At 40.8% G+C, this 19932-nt stretch overlaps 1 protein-coding gene and 1 long non-coding RNA gene across 8 annotated transcripts in view; one reads left to right on the plus strand and one right to left on the minus strand.

The window, feature by feature from the left end:
- The window catches only part of fam13a (family with sequence similarity 13 member A), a 51946-nt gene that overhangs the window by 1591 nt on the left and 30423 nt on the right, over positions 1-19932 (plus strand). For 6 of the 7 annotated variants that reach the window (XM_035638133.2, XM_035638138.2, XM_035638135.2 and 3 more), the window contains exons 2-7: positions 4937-5132; positions 9341-9550; positions 11797-11974; positions 13712-13859; positions 15747-15830; positions 16623-16709. In XM_035638133.2, coding sequence (XP_035494026.2) covers positions 4937-5132; positions 9341-9550; positions 11797-11974; positions 13712-13859; positions 15747-15830; positions 16623-16709 — 903 coding nt within the window. Of the gene's footprint in view, positions 1-4936; positions 5133-9340; positions 9551-11796; positions 11975-12486; positions 12502-13711; positions 13860-15746; positions 15831-16622; positions 16710-19932 lie in introns of those variants that run through there. The other variant, XM_047334035.1, reaches the window with a different exon arrangement.
- On the minus strand, positions 397-6258 carry LOC118313002. The gene is made up of 2 exons (XR_004794361.2): positions 6199-6258; positions 397-6033 (listed from the first exon to the last, which is right to left on the minus strand). It is a non-coding gene; the product is annotated as an uncharacterized LOC118313002 (long non-coding RNA).

The following is a 19932-nucleotide window of genomic DNA, read 5'->3' on the forward strand; positions in this document are numbered from 1 at the left end:
CCACCTGTTACTGAAAATCACATCTAGGAAAAATTTACATACAGTTCATGTAAATTATTGAGGGGTTTGTCTGGTTTGCTTTCTTACACCAAGCATTGTCTATTTTTTTTAGATTGTGTTGTAGATGTTCCCTGGATTATTGATCTATTTATTGTCATGTTAAAAATGTATGTGTTCCATTAATGCTGTGTTTACAGGTGCATTATGTGACCTTTTATGTTTCTTAAAGACGTATGTATTTGTGCAGTTTATGAATTATGTTGTATATTGCAGTAAGAAACCCTCCCCTTTACTTGTATGAGTTGCCTTCAGTTGTTCTCAGTGTCTGGTGTTGAGGCTGTTGATCATATTCTGGTCCTGTTTGGGATGTGTTGACAATATCCACAGTAAATCACCTTTAAAATGTTTTAGGCATTTTATTTACAAGCAATCGCAATCAAGTATTCACTTGTGACAGAAACACTCATACGAAGAGGTCAAATGTGGCTTGAACCTAGTGTGTGTGTGTGTGTGTGTGTGTGCGCGCCTGATAGTAAAGACAGATTTAGGAGACATCTGTTCAGTTAGGCCTATCACAGTGAAACAGACAAACCTGCTGTGTCTCAGACCAGCTTAACTCCAGTTTGCAGCCACTCAAAGTTCAGTCACTTGCTTCTTAAACTGTGCAATGACCTGAAATGCTGATCAATAAAATTAAGTTTTTTTTAAAACCTTTCATGACCATCGCTGAAGTCGTAGTGTCGACCCACAACATCTCTGCCTTCAACAGTAGACGTACACATTTTTGGAAAATTCCTCTTCTACCATACTGTCAAAACAGTCAATAATTCTGGCTTTTCTTTTCTTTCTTTTTTTTTACATCTATCCAAACTTTTATTTATACATACTCCTATAAAAAAACCCCGCAAAATCTCCTCAAACCTGAGGATCTAAGCAGTGGTCTATTCCATTGAAATGCTGCATATCAGTGCTGTTTAGCCTTTATCCTCAGGCAGCCATCGAAGCATGAAGCCGTCAGAATCAAACTCCAAGTGTTCTTAATTATGTTTCACACTCACTTGGGACGTGCAGTTGGCATATTTTTATGCACCTGTCAGAGAGGAGTGGATTAGCATGATTAACACATAACTCATTGCCTGAAAAAGCTTCTCAGATGCTCATTTGGGAGTGTGGATGCACGTCCTATTAAAGCATCTGCCACGGTGAAGATCTTGTCTCCTCAGCCATCTTAGCGCCATCTGCGAGGTGGGTTTTTAATCAGCTGAACTGAGTGTGGCACTTGCTTGTGCCCATTCTGTCTAAACAATTGGCCCCATAGGGAATAAACTAAATGGCACTTCTTCCTCACCACCAACCCTCCTAACACAATAAACCTCTGTGGACTTCACTGTGACCAGATCATAGTCGGGGCCTCTCATTCAGGCCAGTTCACTCATTTGAAGTGGTGAACTCTGGAATGACATGATGTCACATGGTGCAGTTGTAGCTATGGTTACAAGAGTAAAACTTGCTCTAAAATGCAGGAAGTCTGTTTCTGGGTTTTTTTCTCACACAGTGTCCGAATGCTGCTTCTGGTTTGTGCCTTCTCTCTTGCTCCTAGACAGAAATGTGTTATGTTGTAGGTAAATGAGAAAAAAAATAATATGTAATTTACTATTATCTGCCTAATGTTGCTTCACTGAATGGAAATGGTGTTTCTGTAGGTAGGGTGTGTTTACACTTAGAGAAAGACGAGATAGTGTGTGGTACAGTCTGTGTATCTACTGTACACAAAGAGGTAGGGACAACATGTGGCACTGTTTGCCTTAGATAACAGATGGTGAATTAACACATTAAATTGGTACTTACACTCTGGTCTTGTCTGTTGAGAGGAATGGGCTCAGCCTGGAAAATAGAGCACACTCAGGTGGAGGAACGTTTACTCATCTCAGTGAGATGTTTAAATGCTCTTCTAGTTTAAGTTATTTTATGTGTTTACTAATCTATAACTTTTGCATTTGCATATATATATATATATATATATATATATATATGTGTCACTCTGGAGATACATTTAGTCAAAGGTGCATTGTAACCTGATATTTGTCGTAGCAAAACATGCACTGTACCATAAGTGCATGACAGTGCGACTGCAGGATGTGCACACATGGACTGCATAGAGACACAGACCAGCATCTCCTCCACACACACCTTTGTCTATGGAGCAGAGTGAGCCTCCCTCCATCAGGACAGGTGTCTCAGCAGTGTCTAAACAGTAGTGTAGTGGAGGGTATATGCAGGTATATGGCATCTACTAGCTCGCTGTTACCATGGAAACGTTTCATGTCTTCATGTCGGCTAGTGATGATCCATTTTACCTCGGAACTAAGAGCTCGGACGTCGCGGTTGTCGTTCCATTATGCCTCAGAACTCTGAGTCGGAGGTTGCGACTGGAACACCCACAATTCTGACTGGGAAGGTTGGACGAAGCCCTCCAACCCCGAGTTCCGAGCTCCGAGTTCCGAGATGTAATGGAACGCAGCATGAGTTACTGCTGTCCCTGAACACTACAATCGTTAAATCCACACATAGACACACACACACACAAACAAGCCACACTACATTATGACACTATTATGAACAATTTAAACACTATAACAATGATGAAGGTTAAATTCAAGAACAAGCACACAAAATTGTCGGCTAGAAGTAGTTCGAAAGGCATTGGCAATGGTTTATGGGATAAGTAGTTCCCTGCTCTTTAAATAATGTGCACCTTTCGCCATTCTTTTTGCTTCTCATAAATTTTTTAAGGTAACGATTCATCTCCTAGTTTATTGGCTTGGTTTCCGGCTTAAAACTCTATAAATTAGGGTTTTATGAAATGTCAATGGAGTAAATGGATGGGAAATTTACTTCCAGAACCGGAGCCATTCAAAAAGTGGGCGGTCACTGTTGAGCTGAATGACCCGCCTTGCTCTGTCTCTGATTGGCTGGTACTCGTTGCCTTTGTTGTGAGGTCGGTCAGATGAGGAGTGGTGATTGGTTAGAGACTGCATAAGAATATCACAGTCCGCTAATCAGAGGCAGAGTAGGGCCGGTCATACCTTCGTTTGCCTTGTTGGGTGAAAGGATCTGACTTGATATTACTCCAACGCAGCTACATATGGTGTTTATTACATTACACATGAAGCGAACCACACCAACAAAGATCGAGTGTTCCTACATCGATGCTGCTAGCTAGCAGCTCAGGTAGCAATGAATGATAGCAATGAATGAGTTCCCGCCGGTCCACCCCCCACGTCCCGGCCGGAGAGAACGCAGACGGGGACAGAGATTCTACCCCCTAGACTTAACTTAGCGTGAAGACGTCGACAACAGTGAGCACGATTTCACAAGCAGCACGCCGACAATACCAGGTTGACTTACGTGTGACTGTCAATGCATCCAGTCAGTGAGTCTCCTACCAGAGTGCTGCTGGACACGCCTCCAATTAGACTCAATGGCGATTCCAATTGAGGATGACAGCAAACTAAATAGTAGACCTGAAGATGCACAGTGTCATTGTTGAATATGTATTTCTCGTTTTGTCACTAATAGTTTGAGAAAAGGCCGTGCTGTTATTTAAATTGACTAAACAGACTGATACACCATGTTTACCTCATCTCGAATGTTTCATATTCATGCACTAGGGCCTGTGTGGGACCAGTAACATTTGCAAAGTGTCCACTTGATGAATGTTAACTTTACAATGGCACACCCAGGCCCACACTATCTGCTGCAAACCAACTGTTCCAAGTGACAGTTTAGTAAAATAAACTACTGGCCCATAGACTACTTCCAGTTCTCATGTGTGAACGGACTAAGGGATAGTTGACTATATGCATAATCATGCAGTTGTTCTCACCCTCTACTCTGTGGGCCTGTATTGATGCTGCATCTGCATCTGTATCTGCAATTAATTGACACTGTGCAAATATTACTGGCCCATTTTGGGTGAACTAAAAATGCAAGAGTCGTCCTACAGGTCCCTGTTTGAAACGGCGCATTAATCCTTTGCTGGAGGGGCATAAATTAAGCGTATACCCACTTCTCCAGGCACCACTACACCACTGGTTACAACTTGCTCTAAAGTTCTGTTTCTGTTTTTTTTCCCTTACACTGTCCGAAAGCTGCTTGTGGTTTGTGTCTTCTCTCTTGCTCCTATCACCAACTATACAAAAACAGAAATGTGTTATGTTGTTGGTAAATGTGGAAAACCAATCTGTAATTTACTATTTTCTGTCTAATATTGCTTCACTGAATGGAGATGGTGTTTCTGTAGGTAGAGTGTTTTCACACTCAGAGAAAGACAATGAGAGTGTTGTACAGTCTGTGTATCTACTGTACACGAAGAGGTATAGGGACAACATTTGGCATTGTTTGCCTTAGAAAACAGCCGGTGAATTAACAGGTTCAATTTGTGCTTAGACTCTGGTCTTGTCTGTTGAGAGGAATGGGCTCAGCCTGGAAAATAGAGCACATCATAGGCGCAAGAACATTTACTCATTGTCTGTGGTTAAATACAATTTCGGAGATAAAAGTACTTTTCTTCAGTGTTTCAAATTTCTGCTATTTCAAGTACTTTTACGTGTTTACTTATCTATTACCTGTGCATATGTATATCTGTGTGGCACTCTGGTGATACCTTTAGCCAAAGGTGTTGCATGGTAACCTGATATTTGTCGTAGCAACACATGCACGGCCAGCCCTCCCCTTCAGCTCTCCACACGCACTGCGCCTTAAGTGCATGACAGTGGGACTGTGACCATTACGTCTTTGGAGCAGAGTGAGCCTCCCTGTCCTCCAAGACCTGTGTCTCAGCAGAGTCTAACCCAACCTGATGTCGTCTGCAGCCCAGCTCTCTGTGGCCATAGTGTCCGTGGCTGACTGCTCCTCTCTGCTCTTCTCCGTGCAGCACAACAAGACAGCAGTGCAGGTCAAAGAAGACATGAAGAAGATGGTCCAGATACCCATACTGAGAACCAGGATGGTGGCAGCAAAGCAAACCAAGCTGTTTGGAGCGTCCCTGCTTGAGCTTCAAGAGACGGGCCTGGTGGAGGATGGTGTGCCCCTGGTGGTGCGGAGGATGGTCGAGCATCTCGGCAAGCATGGTGAGGAAAAAGTTTATTATATCAGATGAAAGAGTAGTGATGTATTTTTTCCAAACAACATTATATATCAGAAATCTCATATTTATACAGTTACATGAGTTCAACTGATAAATTACCATGTGACTTATTGTGTTATTGTATGATTTGGCATAAGTAAAATTAACAGTTTCTGTTGTATAATAATCAAAGATGTCACCATCATTTCAAACATTCAGTATCTGTTTTATTTAGTGAAATGTAGAAATGGTAAATTCCATTGAAAATTGGAAACCTTTGGTTTTCCTAGTTTTAGCCACTTACTGGATTACTTTTGTTTGATGTTCATCAGAGCAAAACATTTTTGCAAACAAAGCTCTTGTTTTTGAAATTTTAATGATTTTTTTATACTTCCAAAAATATGTTTGGCTTCAAATTTTCTGTTTTGTATTAAATTGTGAAACTTCCATCGAAGTGAATGTCAAATTTGCATTCTCAGAAAGATCAATGGATTGATGTTGTTTTATGCTTAATCTGCACTTCCACTACATTACCACCCAACAATAATGGAGCTTAAACAAAACTAGTGTGTTGTTTTTGTATATGATACTTTACACAACCCCAGAAATGTTCAGGATTCTGTTAATTACAGAATGGGAGTCAGTTGGTGACTGGACCTGTATGTCAATACATTCTACAAATCTGAAGTCGCTTTATCATGAACAACACAAAAGTACGGTGTTCTTATAATTTAAAGAGCTACAACATGAAAAGACGCTATGACCTACTTTGTTTGTGCTGTAGTTCTTCCATTTGACCGCTAGATGTCGGCATACGAATACAGGCCCTTTTCAGTATCACACTATGGACGCACAGCTAATCATACTGTAGACACGTCCACCACATTGGTCCCTGCAAGACTGGCCTGTAAAGACATACAGTCCCTTGAAAACTATTGGAAATGCAAGGCCAATTCTCTTTGTACACTGAATACATTTTAAAAGATGACTAGGAGACAAGAGGTCAGACATAGCACTTTTTTCATATATATTTGGCTATGTGCTTGTTTGCAATAATGACATCAACAAACCTTCCCATTTTTCATTTGTGGATTTTTCCAGTCTGGTTTGTTTCGCAGGGATTCTCCCTTCAGTCTCCTGTTAAAGAGGTGAAATACTCTATTGGCTTAAGGTCATGTGACTGACTTGGCCAGTCTAAAACCTTCCCCCTGCCTCAGATGAAGTCCTTTGTTCTGTCAGCAGTCGATTTTGGGTCATTATCTTGCTGCATGAAGAAATACCTCCTGTTTAGTTTGGATGCATTTCTCCATAAATTGGCAGACAAAACTGTTCTGTGCTCATCCGAATTCATTCTGCTGCTGCCATCATGAGTTACACATCATCATTAACAGTAAAGGTTAGCGAACCCTTTCAAAAAGCAGCCATGCGGGCCCGAGTCATGACACCACCTCCACTGTGCCTCATGGATCAACTGGATCGTGAGCCGTGTCCTTTCTTTTCCCCAACTTTAACCTCAATGTTAATCTCCATCTCTTCAGTCCATAAATCTTTGTTTTATGCACTTCTGTGTTGCACTTATGGAGGGTAAGGCATTTAAATAATCAGATTGTATATTATCAGCAAATCTGAGTCAAATCAACATGCGCATTAAAGCATGATAGTGAATTATGATTTATGATTATTTTTAATTAAAAAAACAACGTATTGACTCACTACATAGAGTAACTACATAGGCCTGTCGGTCTGATATATTGTAAATCGATACATTTATTGACTACTTTTTTTTCATTCATCGTCTACCGCTTTATCCATTTAAGGGTCGCGGGGGGTCGCTGGAGCCAATCCCAGCTAACATTGGGCGAGAGGCGGGGTACACCCTGGACAGGTCGCCAGCCTATCACAGGGCCACATAGAGAGACGGACAACCATTCACTCTCACATTCACACCTACGGTCAATTTAGAGTCTCCAATGAACCTAACCCCATTCTGCATGTCTTTGGACTGTGGGAGGAAGCCGGAGAACCCGGAGAGAACCCACGCATACACGGGGAGAACATGCAAAACTCCACGGTGGTGCACATTTTATATATTGACTACTAATTACCAAAAATCGCACATCTGTCGCTCTGGATAGTGGATTCGAATTGCGCGCCAGGAACTTCCGGGAACTATCCGAAGTCTACTCGAGTTACGTGACGTGAAAGCATTTTGGACTTCCGTTGTTACGACTCTCTCATTAGACGGCTCTGGGTCACAATCGGTTAAATACGTCTCCCTAGTGACATCTAGTGGTTGCTTTGGACACCTACAGCAGCGTTAGCGCCAGTCCCGAAAGCAGTTCGACTGATTTCACTGACATTTGAGTCACACGTGTCAGTCACACGTAAAGTCCACGCTGTCCTCACTCCGCCAATAGCTGGTTTAATAACTGCCGCTGCAGGTAACATCACCTGACATCAACCGTTCGCTTCGGCTCAAATTGTCACTCGAGCAACGTTCCAGCGATGTTAGCATCGGAGGGAAGGAACATCCGGTTAGCTAAAACGTATGTCAGCTACATCGTTAAGCTACAGTATGCCCTCATCAATGGAAATAAAACGGTTCTGACCATATTAGGCCAACGTTTGCTTTTTTGACCTGTTCAGGATAAAAAAAGCAGGTAAATTGAATTTATTTCCTTTAATTCATAGACATTTTGGACAACTTTTAAAAAAATCATTAAGCCTGAAATATCCTATTTTGTCATTGATACAATATGAAACTCAATTACAGTTTTTTCTCAACTGTTTTGCACAATCAACGAATGACTATTAAACTTTGTCAAACTACATGACTATTTATATGAACATTAGATCAGTTGTTCACCTGACTATGGTCATTCATAATTGTTTTGGCACAAAATGCACCGAGTAAGCCTTGCAGATCAAAATAGTTTGCATTCGTTGCGATTGAATCATATTTTTCTCAAATGCAATTATACACACGTTCATTGTGTAAATCCCTACGTGCTAAATAGAGCAACCAACAATCGCAATAACCTGTCACATATATTAGATACATAATAGTTATGTGGTACGTATGTTATAGTTTGGGACAGCGTAAGTTTCCATCGGTCACGTACAGTGAGGGAATGGTTTGTTGCCATCCCACGTTATTTCATGGAGTTTCTCCCACCGTACTCCACATTCCTAAATCCCACTGAGGAGTTATGTTCTGCACGGAGATGGAAGGTATATACTGTATGTCCTTACTGCAGTTGTGTGCAACGGATGCTGCTTGTGAGGATATCACAGCAGATTGTTGTAGGGGGTTGCTGCGTTCATGCCTAAGATGTTGCCCACGTTGCATTGGGAGGATATCAGGTGTGATGTGGATGAAATGTGGCCAGACAGAGACAAGTGATTGGATGACCCATGAGGTTGATACATTCGCAGCATATTTTCATTTTTCTTGCACATATTGTGCTGTAGTTCCTTTTTCTGTACAAGCTTTCTTCATGTATTTGCGCTTAGCTGGTATGTGAGAAATAAATGTTTGTTGAAAGTAGAGGGTGTGCCATGGCTGACATCAATACTATTCAGCTGCCTAAATATACAACGTTAGCAATTGGACAGTATTACAGTGGGTGACTATCACACTTTCTGAGGACAATGTCATTTGACAAGATGTCTTTGCATTTTGACTGTCCTGGTCTAAGCAGTGATAAAGGAACCCTTTGGTTTTGATGACAAAGATTAATTTATTGATGGGTTTATTTACATCTGAAAAATGAGTTAATCATTTTGATTGAGTAATCACCTTTTGCAGGTCACATAGAGTGGTGTGCTGAATGTACCACTTGGTGTGAGGATTGTATTTAGAGTTTTGACAATTGTAAGTTTGTTTCAGTAAATGTACCAAATCAATTGAGAAAAACTAAGGGGTCGGAATAATGAATACAAATCAGGCTCTGTACACAGTAAATATTTCCTATTTATCAGCCCCTTGCAGGCAAGTTTGATTTTATTGTTAATGGGATATTGCTCCTAAGACAGATTTGTCATCACAGACATAAACTTAGATTTAGGTGTATTGTTAAATTAAGTAATTTGCCACGTCAATCAGAAACATGATAATAAAGCCAATTTTTCAAGGTCCAGCTTACTTACGTTGCAGGTAAGGTGTCTTGGTAACCTGTAGCTGAACAGTGTTTTTTTCTGACTTTCTTACAGGCCTACGTCAGGAAGGTCTGTTCAGAGTAAACGGGAACGTCCGAGCCGTGGAGACCCTGAAACAGCGGCTGGAGTGTGGAGAGGAAGTTGACCTTCTCTCGGAATCCAACATATGTACGGTGGCCAGTTTGCTCAAGCAGTATCTCAGGGACCTGCCCGAGGGTCTGGTCAACTCAACGGTCCAACAGGCGCTGATACAGCACTACCAAGGTAGGAGAACATTTCTGTTTGTCAGCACACACACATCCAACTAGGTAAAATACACTTTTACAACCATCATATGATTTCTATCCTTAATGACTTCCCCAAAATCGCTGTGGTACTAAAACCCTCACAAATGAAGTGAATACCTGGGATGAAAGATGGTGAATTTGTTTCTATTTCTGTAGCTCTGCAGACACTTGCATCAGACAGTGGATGGTGATGGACCTCATATTTCTGTCAATCTTGGTAATCAACTCCTGGCTCTCCTCCATCCCAGGGTTTAATCTGTTTAATGGGAGAGGATTGTACATTTTGACTGCAGCAATCGTTTTACCCTCATAGATTATATTCTCTAAACATCAGCCGTTTTTTTTTAGGGCCTTTTGCAAAATGCTGCATAAGACAACCACTCACTGGTGCAGGACTTGACTGTTACCACAAAAAATGTATCTTTGTTTACTCTGTTAATTGCTTTGGCATCCTTGCCAGTATTAGTAGAAAAAAAAGGAAAAGATTTTATGACAAATGGATGTTTGGAAGCCCATATGGATGGATATGTTGCTAAACAATCATCAGCTTGCTGATTGGTCTGGTTTCTAGACTACCGACAGACAGTTCAGATTATGAAAATGCACATAAATCAAATATCTTTTTACATGTCAAGGTCAAGATATACTATTTGTTCCCACAGGGAATTTGTTCTGGGACCTGAATCCAAAAAACAAAAAAATAGGCTTTTCAGCGACATTATTCAGTGATGATTTGGCTTAAACAATAAACCATTTAATGGATGCAAGTTTGCCGTCAAGACAATAACGTTCTCACACTCACTGTTCAGACTTTACAAAGTCCAAGATTTCCAGGTTTATTGCAAAACATTATCGTATGAGCTTTTCCTTTCTGCATCGTCTAGATATATGGCTGCGCAGATCACTTTGACTGAACAGACAAATTATGATTTTCACTGTAATCTTCAAGGCAAAAAATAAAATAAAATCCAAACCGTGATCAGTTTCTTTAAAAGTTGTTTAATAATTCTGGTCTGTCTCTGTGTCCACATGCAGGATTCTCTGCAGTTTTCTGGTCCTCTGATTGTCTGGCTTTGTTTTGGCTTTTGATTCAATTTTTGGCTGTGCCTCTTGTTTGTTTATGTGGCCTCTTCACATGCGGTTTTACATCCCTCAAAAGTTTGCTGGTTTAATGCACTAATGCCGGCCTCACACCAAACAAATTCCCAATGTCGGAATAAATTTGTTGATCAACTCATCAACAATAGACGTTTTTCACAGCAGCCGTTTTGTGAACTAGAAGTTGAACACAGGTGTTTTGCTGTGTTCCAGTTTACCACGGAACTTGGAAGCTGGGTTTATCGTTCCAGTATGATCTGGGAACTCAGAATTACGACCTCCGAGTTGGAAATTGCAATCGGAAATCCGACTCGGGATGTCAGAAAGAAATCACCAACCCAACTTCCGGTGTCCGAGTTCCGAGGTAAACTGGAACGCAGCATTACTAATGACATGAGTTAAGGTCCTGTTCTATGTAGGGGTAGAGCCTTAATAAGTATTTTCCTATTTCATGTCGAAATGGCTGCTGTGAAAAAGGCCTAAAGCTGCTGTGAGCGCTTGAAGCTGTTATTCCCCCTCTACACATTCAGACAGATGTACACACCAATACATGCATACGTGCACACACTAACATAGAAACACACACTCACTCGCTCAACATTTGCGTCACTCTGTCATTCAGGATCAGTAGCCATATCCGTTTATCCAACTCTGACCCAATTATGTATCCAGAGTAATAGCATCAAAATATTTTCCGGCTCTTTGCTCTAATGCTCACGTATTACTTGTCACCACAACTCAAGATTAGATATTACACAGAGCAGGTGGAGGGAGAGGTCACCGCCTGCCCGAGACCTGGATGTTAAACAATTGACCACACTTCGCATTTGAACGTTATTCACTAAAAGTCCATTCATGCTTTTCATGTTGTTCAACTGTTCCACAGGAAATCCAGTTGGTCATGTCACTAATCACTGGTCACTTGATTTTTTTTTTGTGTGTGAATAGACTGGAGCAGAAAGCCAGTGTTGAGAACGGGCTGCCTCAAGCACAAGAGCATGTGTTAGCTTTTCTGCTGAAGTTTAGTTTGCCAGAAGTCTTCCTGATTTCAAAACAGCAGCGTCCGTCCACCATCCCAACATTATGCTTGTTCTGACCCCCCCCCCCCCCGCTGTGTTTCTGTAGAGTGCGGTGATGATGGCTCCTGGTCAGATATGAGAGACCTACTCCAGCTGCTTCCAGATGTCCACCACAGCCTCCTCCGCTACCTCTGCCACTTCCTCACCCTAGTGGAGTGCCACCACAAAGACAACCGCATGACTGCCCTTAACCTCGCCACTGTATTTGGACCCAGTGTCTTCCAGTGAGTCTAAGCTTTTTTTGGTGTTTGTAAACTGCGTGGTCAAACTTCCAAAATTGAATACCAACAGACCGACGTCACCATCACTGCAGCTTTCGACTACTCACTTTTTAGTCATGATATACAGAACTTTGCAAAAAGCTTTAGGCACTTGACATGTTTCAATTCTTATCCATCACACAATAGCAACAGGTAGATAAGTCTGATGAGTCCCAAATTCATTCCGGAGCCCCAAAACGTTCTGCCACTATCAAGAACTATTTTCAAGGGTGGTGGAAGTAGGAGGGGTGCAAGCAGTCAATGCTACCACCCGTCCCCTCCTCCACACGTAGTTGTGGATAACTATCTCCTTGTTTCAAGCTGTTTTCAGACATGAACTCCAGAAAATGGGGTCCAGACATTTTACGGAGTTTCCCTTTCACACAAACGCAGCTGGGGATTGTCCCAGTCAGATGCCTTCACACCATTAGGAAAATGTCTGGAAAATTCTGTGGTGTCTGGGTCGCGCATGTAGGAGGCAGGACATAATGGTAATTCCCGTGTTTTTGTATACAGTTATCGACACGTTCACTCACTTGATGCAAATATTCTGGAGAATTTCTGCAGTATTCTCAAGTCGGCACACTTTGATATTGTCCGGAAATTTTAGGGGCCTGGCAGGAAAAGGTTTTGAAAAATGTCCGGACTTCAGGTCATGTCTGAAATCTGCTTCAGTCATTCCTCTCCACTCTAACGCGAGCAAACTTGAAAAAGTTTAAAAAGTATTAATATTAAAGTTTGACCTCGTATTGAGCACATGGCTGCTGTAAAATGTCCCTATTACTTTGTCTCTGTCAAATTGTTTGACCAGCAGGTGGTGCTGTTGCTTATGCAGAGAAGCCATTCTCATGGTGTTTTTACAGTTGACCACGTCTTCAAGTAATATTGCTGAAATCCAGAGCTTGATCATGAATGTCCCATTAATATGCTTCTTTATTTATTCTTTGACCCCTATGTTTAAACTGCTCTGTTTATAAAGTACGGTCTGAATACTGGTGTCATCTGTGGGTCAAAAGAAATGAATGAAATACGTTGATGCACCTCTTGCACATCGGTAATGAGATGTTTCATTCTTAAGAGTCTGATCCTTAACGTGTTTCCACATCTCACTCCGATGTTCATGGTTTAAATGATGCAGTCATTGGCTTCATCTGTCTCCCTGCTGCTGCTGAGCTAATATCCCTCTGTTCCCACTGGTCTATTTATGATGGGCTTCCTGGCCAGTGTGTTACAATTCATATTGTACTCCCACCTTTCCTGACATACATCTGCTCTGTTCTCCCGACTGGATACCGGAAGGCATCTCCAGTAATAAACTTGGGTGTTCAAGCTCTGTAACCCGGCATAGAAAATAAATCAAGTCCCCCCGAAGAAAACCGAGAAGGAGAAACTGTACTGGATATCCTTGCGTGTCTTTGATGTTATATAATTAGGCCTACAGTTTGGCCTGCAGCCGAGTGGTGTACATCTCACACAGCTGCTCAGCAACAGCTCAGGGGCATCAGACATTACACATACTGGGGCAGCGGAGTGCTGCTGTGTTATTCAGGTCGACGAACTGATGACCAACTTTCAATTTCCGTGTCACTCTGGCCCCAAAGTCATTCTGTTTAACTGTGTCTGTTCAATGCATTTCTACTCAAATAAAATCAGCTTTGTTTGCTTCTAATTTATTTTCTGTCCCTTTTCTCTCTTTTCCAGCGTGGCTCCTAGTTTCGAAGCAATGAAGGACCAAAATATCTTGAACAAGATCATGGTCAAGCTCATCCAGAACTACTGCAATATATTTGAGACTGACAAAGAAAAAGAAGGCTGCACAGAAGAACTACCAACCCTTATCATTGTCAAGGTGTTGTATACTCACTTGAATACCAGCTGCTAATATTTAGATGGAATAGATCTGGGCCGGTGGTTAGAGAAGCAGGTAAGAAAAACAAACAGCCGTGAGTCACATGTTGAGCCCATGCACTTTAAAAAAGTGTGAGTTCCTGCGCTCTGCTCTGCCATCTCACCATCTGCTCATTCACTTGGACGAGTGATGGTTTATAAATACCGGCGGAAATTGCCTGAGTATTGATTTTACAGCACAGACTCGCAGGAATGACTCCTCTACAGGTTGCTGTTTCGAGTCTCCGGTTATAGATTTTTGTTTGCTGCTTCGATGGCTGATGTCTTTATTGATTAGCTGGTTTGTCTGGTCTGCTGGTTTTCCTGGCGGCATCTTGTTGCTGCATCTGTAGCTACCGGAGGAATAACACAACAAACCATCCATCTGGGATTAATTTAAGGCATGCAATGTCAGGTTTCAGTTTCAAGTTCTTAAAAATGCATACAGAACAAGGATAATTGATTGAGATTGTTATTCATTTCTGATAAAATATTGTAATATTTGTAGATTGTCCCCAAGACAATGGATTGTAAAAAAAAGAAAAATAAGTCCATTTCTGCAACACTGAGTTGTGATTGGCTCACAAAAACAACCCTATTTTCTTTTCTTAGTTTTGTGACAATTTCCCAGAAAGTCCAAAAACCTAATAAAAAAAAATCACCTAATTTTACTGCACTACGCAGTTCCAAAAGAAAAATACATTTATTTATAAAAATAAACTATTGAATATATATTTTTTTAAACTAAATAAATGTAATAAATTGAGTCTATAAATTACTGGAATTAGCCATAAACTCCCCCCCAAAATTGCTCAAAGTGTAATTTTAAAAAGTGTAGCATGAAATCACAATTTGAAATGTGTTCCAGTCCAGTAAAGGAGGTGAAATGAGAGGAATGTTTACTGCTGCAGCAACTGCATATCTTTTTAACTTTCATATCACAAGCAGAACAGCAAAACGCTGCCCGTATTTTTTCACTTTTGGAAAGACACGTGTTACCACAGTCTAGAAACAATGTCTTAATGGTTGATTGATGACCCTGTTATTGCTGTGAAACGGGACTTTGGCCATCTGATGCCACAGTAGGGGGATCAAGGTGTTCGGGTTTGACCTCTCAACTCCCTTACCATTTTTAAGATCATCCAGCATAGTGTCAGGTTCCTATGTGACACTGCTTACCATGCAAAAAAACCCAAAATGCTGAACATGTGAATCATTTTAGAAATGAAGTGATCAGATGCAGATTTCATTCATGAAATATAAAGTCCAAATCCAAAGGCTCAGATTTTTTATCTTGCTGTCAAATTAAATGTGGAAACACTTTGACGATATAGTGTAATTTTTTTGTGGTAACATTTCCCGTCACACGTGTCGGTGATGTGTTGTCAATGACATTAAGGGCACTGCCACATGAGACCTTGCTGACCCATGGGAAACCCCCTCAGTCAGATAAGATCATCTTCCATACAGGCATGCACACATGCACAAAAACACTAACATACATATGTGCTGTCGCACAGGCTGTGGAGGCCCCTCGCCTGCCTCCTCTTAATGCCTTTGAATGCAGCACGTGTGGTCACTGGTGTTGCCTTTAAGTTCTCAAAAGTGTTTATGTGGCTGTATGTGTTTGAGGATGCACTTTGTCACCCAACTGTATTTAAATCTTTTCCGATACCTGTTGTCAGGGCTCTCAGGAGAAAAGCAAAAGTAGAACGCATACCCACACAGCAAATAAAGCTTCCTGGCCTCTGTTAAAACACATGATTTCTTGCTCCTTTGTTATTGTTGGTAAGACATAGTTTACAAAAACAAAGAATGTCTGTCATCTTTGTCCTCTTTCTGTTCCCAGGAGGTGCGCATGACGGATAGAGACACAAAGACGTCACTCAGCCACCTCGATGCAAAGACACCGACACCAGTTCCCAGGACGAAAGTGCGTGCTTGGCTTTTCCGCAGCATACCTGCATGTGTGCTTTCTTGTTTATGCGTTAATGCTCTTCAGTGTACCAGCTATGGAAGCTTTTGTCCGAGTCTGTCTGCTGTGAAATGCAGTGTTGTTGTTTATGCGTGACATTCCCAGGTCAAACTTGCATGAACTCCTCAAATTCCCTTACATAGTCCCTTTTAACACTAACCATGTGATATGTCTGACGTGATTAACATAACATGGGCATGGTTTGGAAAAGCTGTTTTCCAACACCAAAGCCATTTCTGTGTGGGTTTCTGTGTGCTTTAAAGATGTTATCAGTGTCAGCTGACTTGTCTATACTGCCTGGAATGGTTTTTCTCACACAAACACACACACACAGACACACACACACACACACACACACACACACACACACACACACACACACACACACACACACACAGTGTGAATAGATGATGACCTATTTTTAATATTTAACAGACATTACTGTAACTTTTTGCATGTGCTGAAATTATTAAAAAAAGTGAGCATTGTGGCAAATATCTAGGATTCAGTACAATTTAGATTTTGAGTTGAGAAACTTCAATTATCATTTATTGTTATTTCATTGTTATGACAAAATGAAACAAATTGATTAATATTATCTTGTAGCCTGACTTTATTTTATTCACCCACTTTTTCATGGTTGTTTAAAACGCTTGAATGGATTTTTCATGCTGCAGTAAACATTTAAATGTGTATTCAAATCTTATTCTCCTTTTTTTTTCTTACTCTTATTTTCTTTGTTTTTTAAAGGTTGGACAAACAGACCTACTAGAAAATGCAGGACTTCCAAGCAAATCCTCCACTTACACTGCAAAGGCAAGAACAAGGAGGAAGAAGGTACAGAAAACAAGTTTGCTACCGTCAGTGTGATTAATTGTTCTCCTTTAAAGGATTGGCCTAATGGTTTACTACAGTCTACTTCTCACCCTTTCCAATGAATACCTAACTACTGCTTTTTTATCTAGCACATTGCCTTAGTGCTGATTATTCTGAGGTCATCTCTCAGACGGCCTCTGATGCCTGTGCCATCGCTGCAAAGTCACATGATGTGATTTGATAAAGTCAATCTGCTGCAGGAAACAACAACACATGGGTTATGTTGTCCTCCTCCCAACTCTGTTGTGGTATTATTACAGATGAGACCCTGTCACAATACCAGCAGTTTTTCATTTCCTGTTTGTGTACATGTTTTAGAAATGGGAATCTGGATTAATCTATTCACATCAAAGAGGTCAATTAAAAGATCTACGTGTGATTAACCTGATTAGCTGTTCATTTGTATTTGTGGTCAAATGAGTAGTGATTTCTCTGAGGTTGGCTGCTGACAAACTGACGCCATAATAGCAGTCTACATATCAAGACCAGTGTCACTATAGAGATAGAAGAAGTGCTGACTGATAGTAAAATACTGTATACTCAGGAGAGTGAAAAACAAACATCTGCTGATGAAGAATGTTTCCTTTCTCAGTGAAAAACTTTTTTCTAATCTTGCTGTGTGGAGTTTGCATGTTCTCCCCATGTCTGCTTCCTCCCACAGCCCAAAGACATGCAGCTTTGACTGCGACTCAAAATTGTCCATAGGTTTTAATGAGTGCTTGAATGGTTGTCTGTCTCTATGTGTCAGCCCTGTGACAGACTAGTGACCTGTCCAGGGTGAAACCCCGTCTCTCGCCCAATGTCAGCTGGGATTGACCTTAGCCCCCCCCCCCCCTTGACCCTCAAAGGGATAAACGGTGTAGCTAATGGATGGAAATGGAACGGAGAGCTGGTATGCAAAGATTAAAGGTTTTTAAATGCCTGAAGTTGCTTAAAATTTTCAGCTTAGGTGGTTACTCGCAACTATGCAGCGATCCACTCGATGCACTTTACAGATAAATACCTTTGAGGTTTTATTTAAAAATGATGTGAAATGGTGAGAAAAGTATTTGCCAGTCTATTTAATGGCAGTGTTTACAAATCAGAAACTGGTGAAATTTCTTAAATAAGATTCACAGCAAAGATATTGCAAAATTGGATTAGCCAATTCACAAAAATAGAGACAAAATGTCTTATTTGTTAGAATGTGTTTTGTGCCAGAAAGTGTCACCACTAAAATATCAACATTTGGCTAAATAGATAAATAAATAGCGAAAAGTTTTATTTTTATACTGATATGGACCTATGAGTAAATATGTAAAATATGAATTAATAGCAATGCAGTAATTAATCTAGAAAATGCAGATTAAACCGTTCGTGTTGCTTAGAATGTAACTGGAGCAATGTATAGTAAAGATGGAGTGATTATGGACAAAGCCTAAAATCGGCACCTTAACATTAATGCTCCCAGCACCGTCGTTTCCAAACTGCAGATGTAACAATGGTAGTTGATTTCTGTTGCTAACAGACTTGCAGGGAAAGTGAAGTTGCCATTTACCGTCAATGGCCCGACCTTTTTTATGGTTTATAAAAATAATACATCATCACCATAAATGTTATCTTTTAGACCTTCATCTGCCAAACCTCTTCTATAGAAACGGGTTCACTCTCAAGGCCAGACTCAACACAGACTTTGCCTAGATGCTTCCTTCTGCTAGAGAAAGTTAAAAGTGACAACTTTGTATCGCTCATCTTTCACTTCACTACGGGAGCTACAGCACATGGTTGGTGCTGTTGTTCTGTTATGAGTCTATTTATCTTCCTCAGGTCAGGTCTGCTGAGAGAAACACACACACACACACACACACACACACACACACACACACACACTTCAGTTATGGAGCCCTAAACATGTCTGTTGTATCTGTCTGATTTATAATGCACCTGTCCTTAAAAAAGGATGAATGATCAAAGGGGAAGTTGTGTCACACACACACGCACATGCACGCACGCACAAACACGCATGCACGCATGCACACGCACAGATGTTTTGCAGAGGAGTCTAAAAGGCAGACCCTGTTTTTTTGCAGATTAATGCTAAATCCTTATTGTTGAGTAAATAAGATTTCTCTTACCCAAATCTGTTGCTATGGTTGGACCACAGGAACATTTAAATACCTTTTCAACATGGGGCAAATATCAGCTTTTGGAGCCAAAGTGCAAACTTACAACCACCATTTTGGTGAAAGTGTTTGTTGTGGTGTTGCAGGAGGAGGACAGGTACGGATCATATTGCAGACTCACTTCTGTGAAGCTAGACGTCTGTGAAATGGGCCGTCACCATTCTGAATAGAAATCAGTCAACAGAGGAGCGGGTTGTTTCAAGGCCAGCCACAACTGCCTTTTCACTGCAGCAGATTACTGCAGAGAAGGCTCACCAAAGTAAAATATTCAATTACCTGAATATTTCACTGTGGTTTCTTTTTTTGGGGATTTTTTTGGTGCGCAAACTTTCAAATTATTATTCAATTCATGTTTTGGAAACCAGGCCATATCCTCATTTCTGTCTGTCTGGGCTTCTTTGCCTTCTGACCTATTTAGTTTTGTATGTGTTGCTGCTCTGTTATAGCTCTTTTTTTATGCATAGGAAGAAACTCAGAACCCGGAATAGAGGCTAGATACCTGTATGAATTTGACAGTTTCTATTGATTAAAGTTTCATATCATTCTTGAAAAAAGCAAAATAAAACGCATAAGAAAAACACCCTTTTATACCTGGATTTAAGAATAAAGAAATTGGCCTGACTTGACTTGTCGGCACCACATCTCCCCAGAGTATGACGAAACATGTCCATACTTTCTTTCCCTTTTAATCTAATTTACCTCCTCTGGTTGTTTAGCTTGATTAATGACAAAGTCATGAGGGACAAAATCCATACCTGGTGTAGCTAAAGAAGAGGAGCTAATTATACTGTGAAAGATTCACCCATTAAGTGCACCAGTGACTACACGTGTAAATGGAAGCAGTATCCATAGATTTCAGAACAACCCATTAAGCTAAACGCCAAAATGGAAATGTTCGAACTGATAATTGGTGCAAAGGGGGGAAAAAGTAAACCTTTTAATTCGACCAGCAGTCATTTATCTAGAGCCAAGCCTCTTTTAGCATTGGTTCTTTTTGACCATTATCAATTTTTTCAGCTGCT

Source organism: Scophthalmus maximus, chromosome 8, assembly GCF_022379125.1.
Source record: "Scophthalmus maximus strain ysfricsl-2021 chromosome 8, ASM2237912v1, whole genome shotgun sequence".
NCBI classification, from domain to species: domain Eukaryota; kingdom Metazoa; phylum Chordata; class Actinopteri; order Pleuronectiformes; family Scophthalmidae; genus Scophthalmus; species Scophthalmus maximus.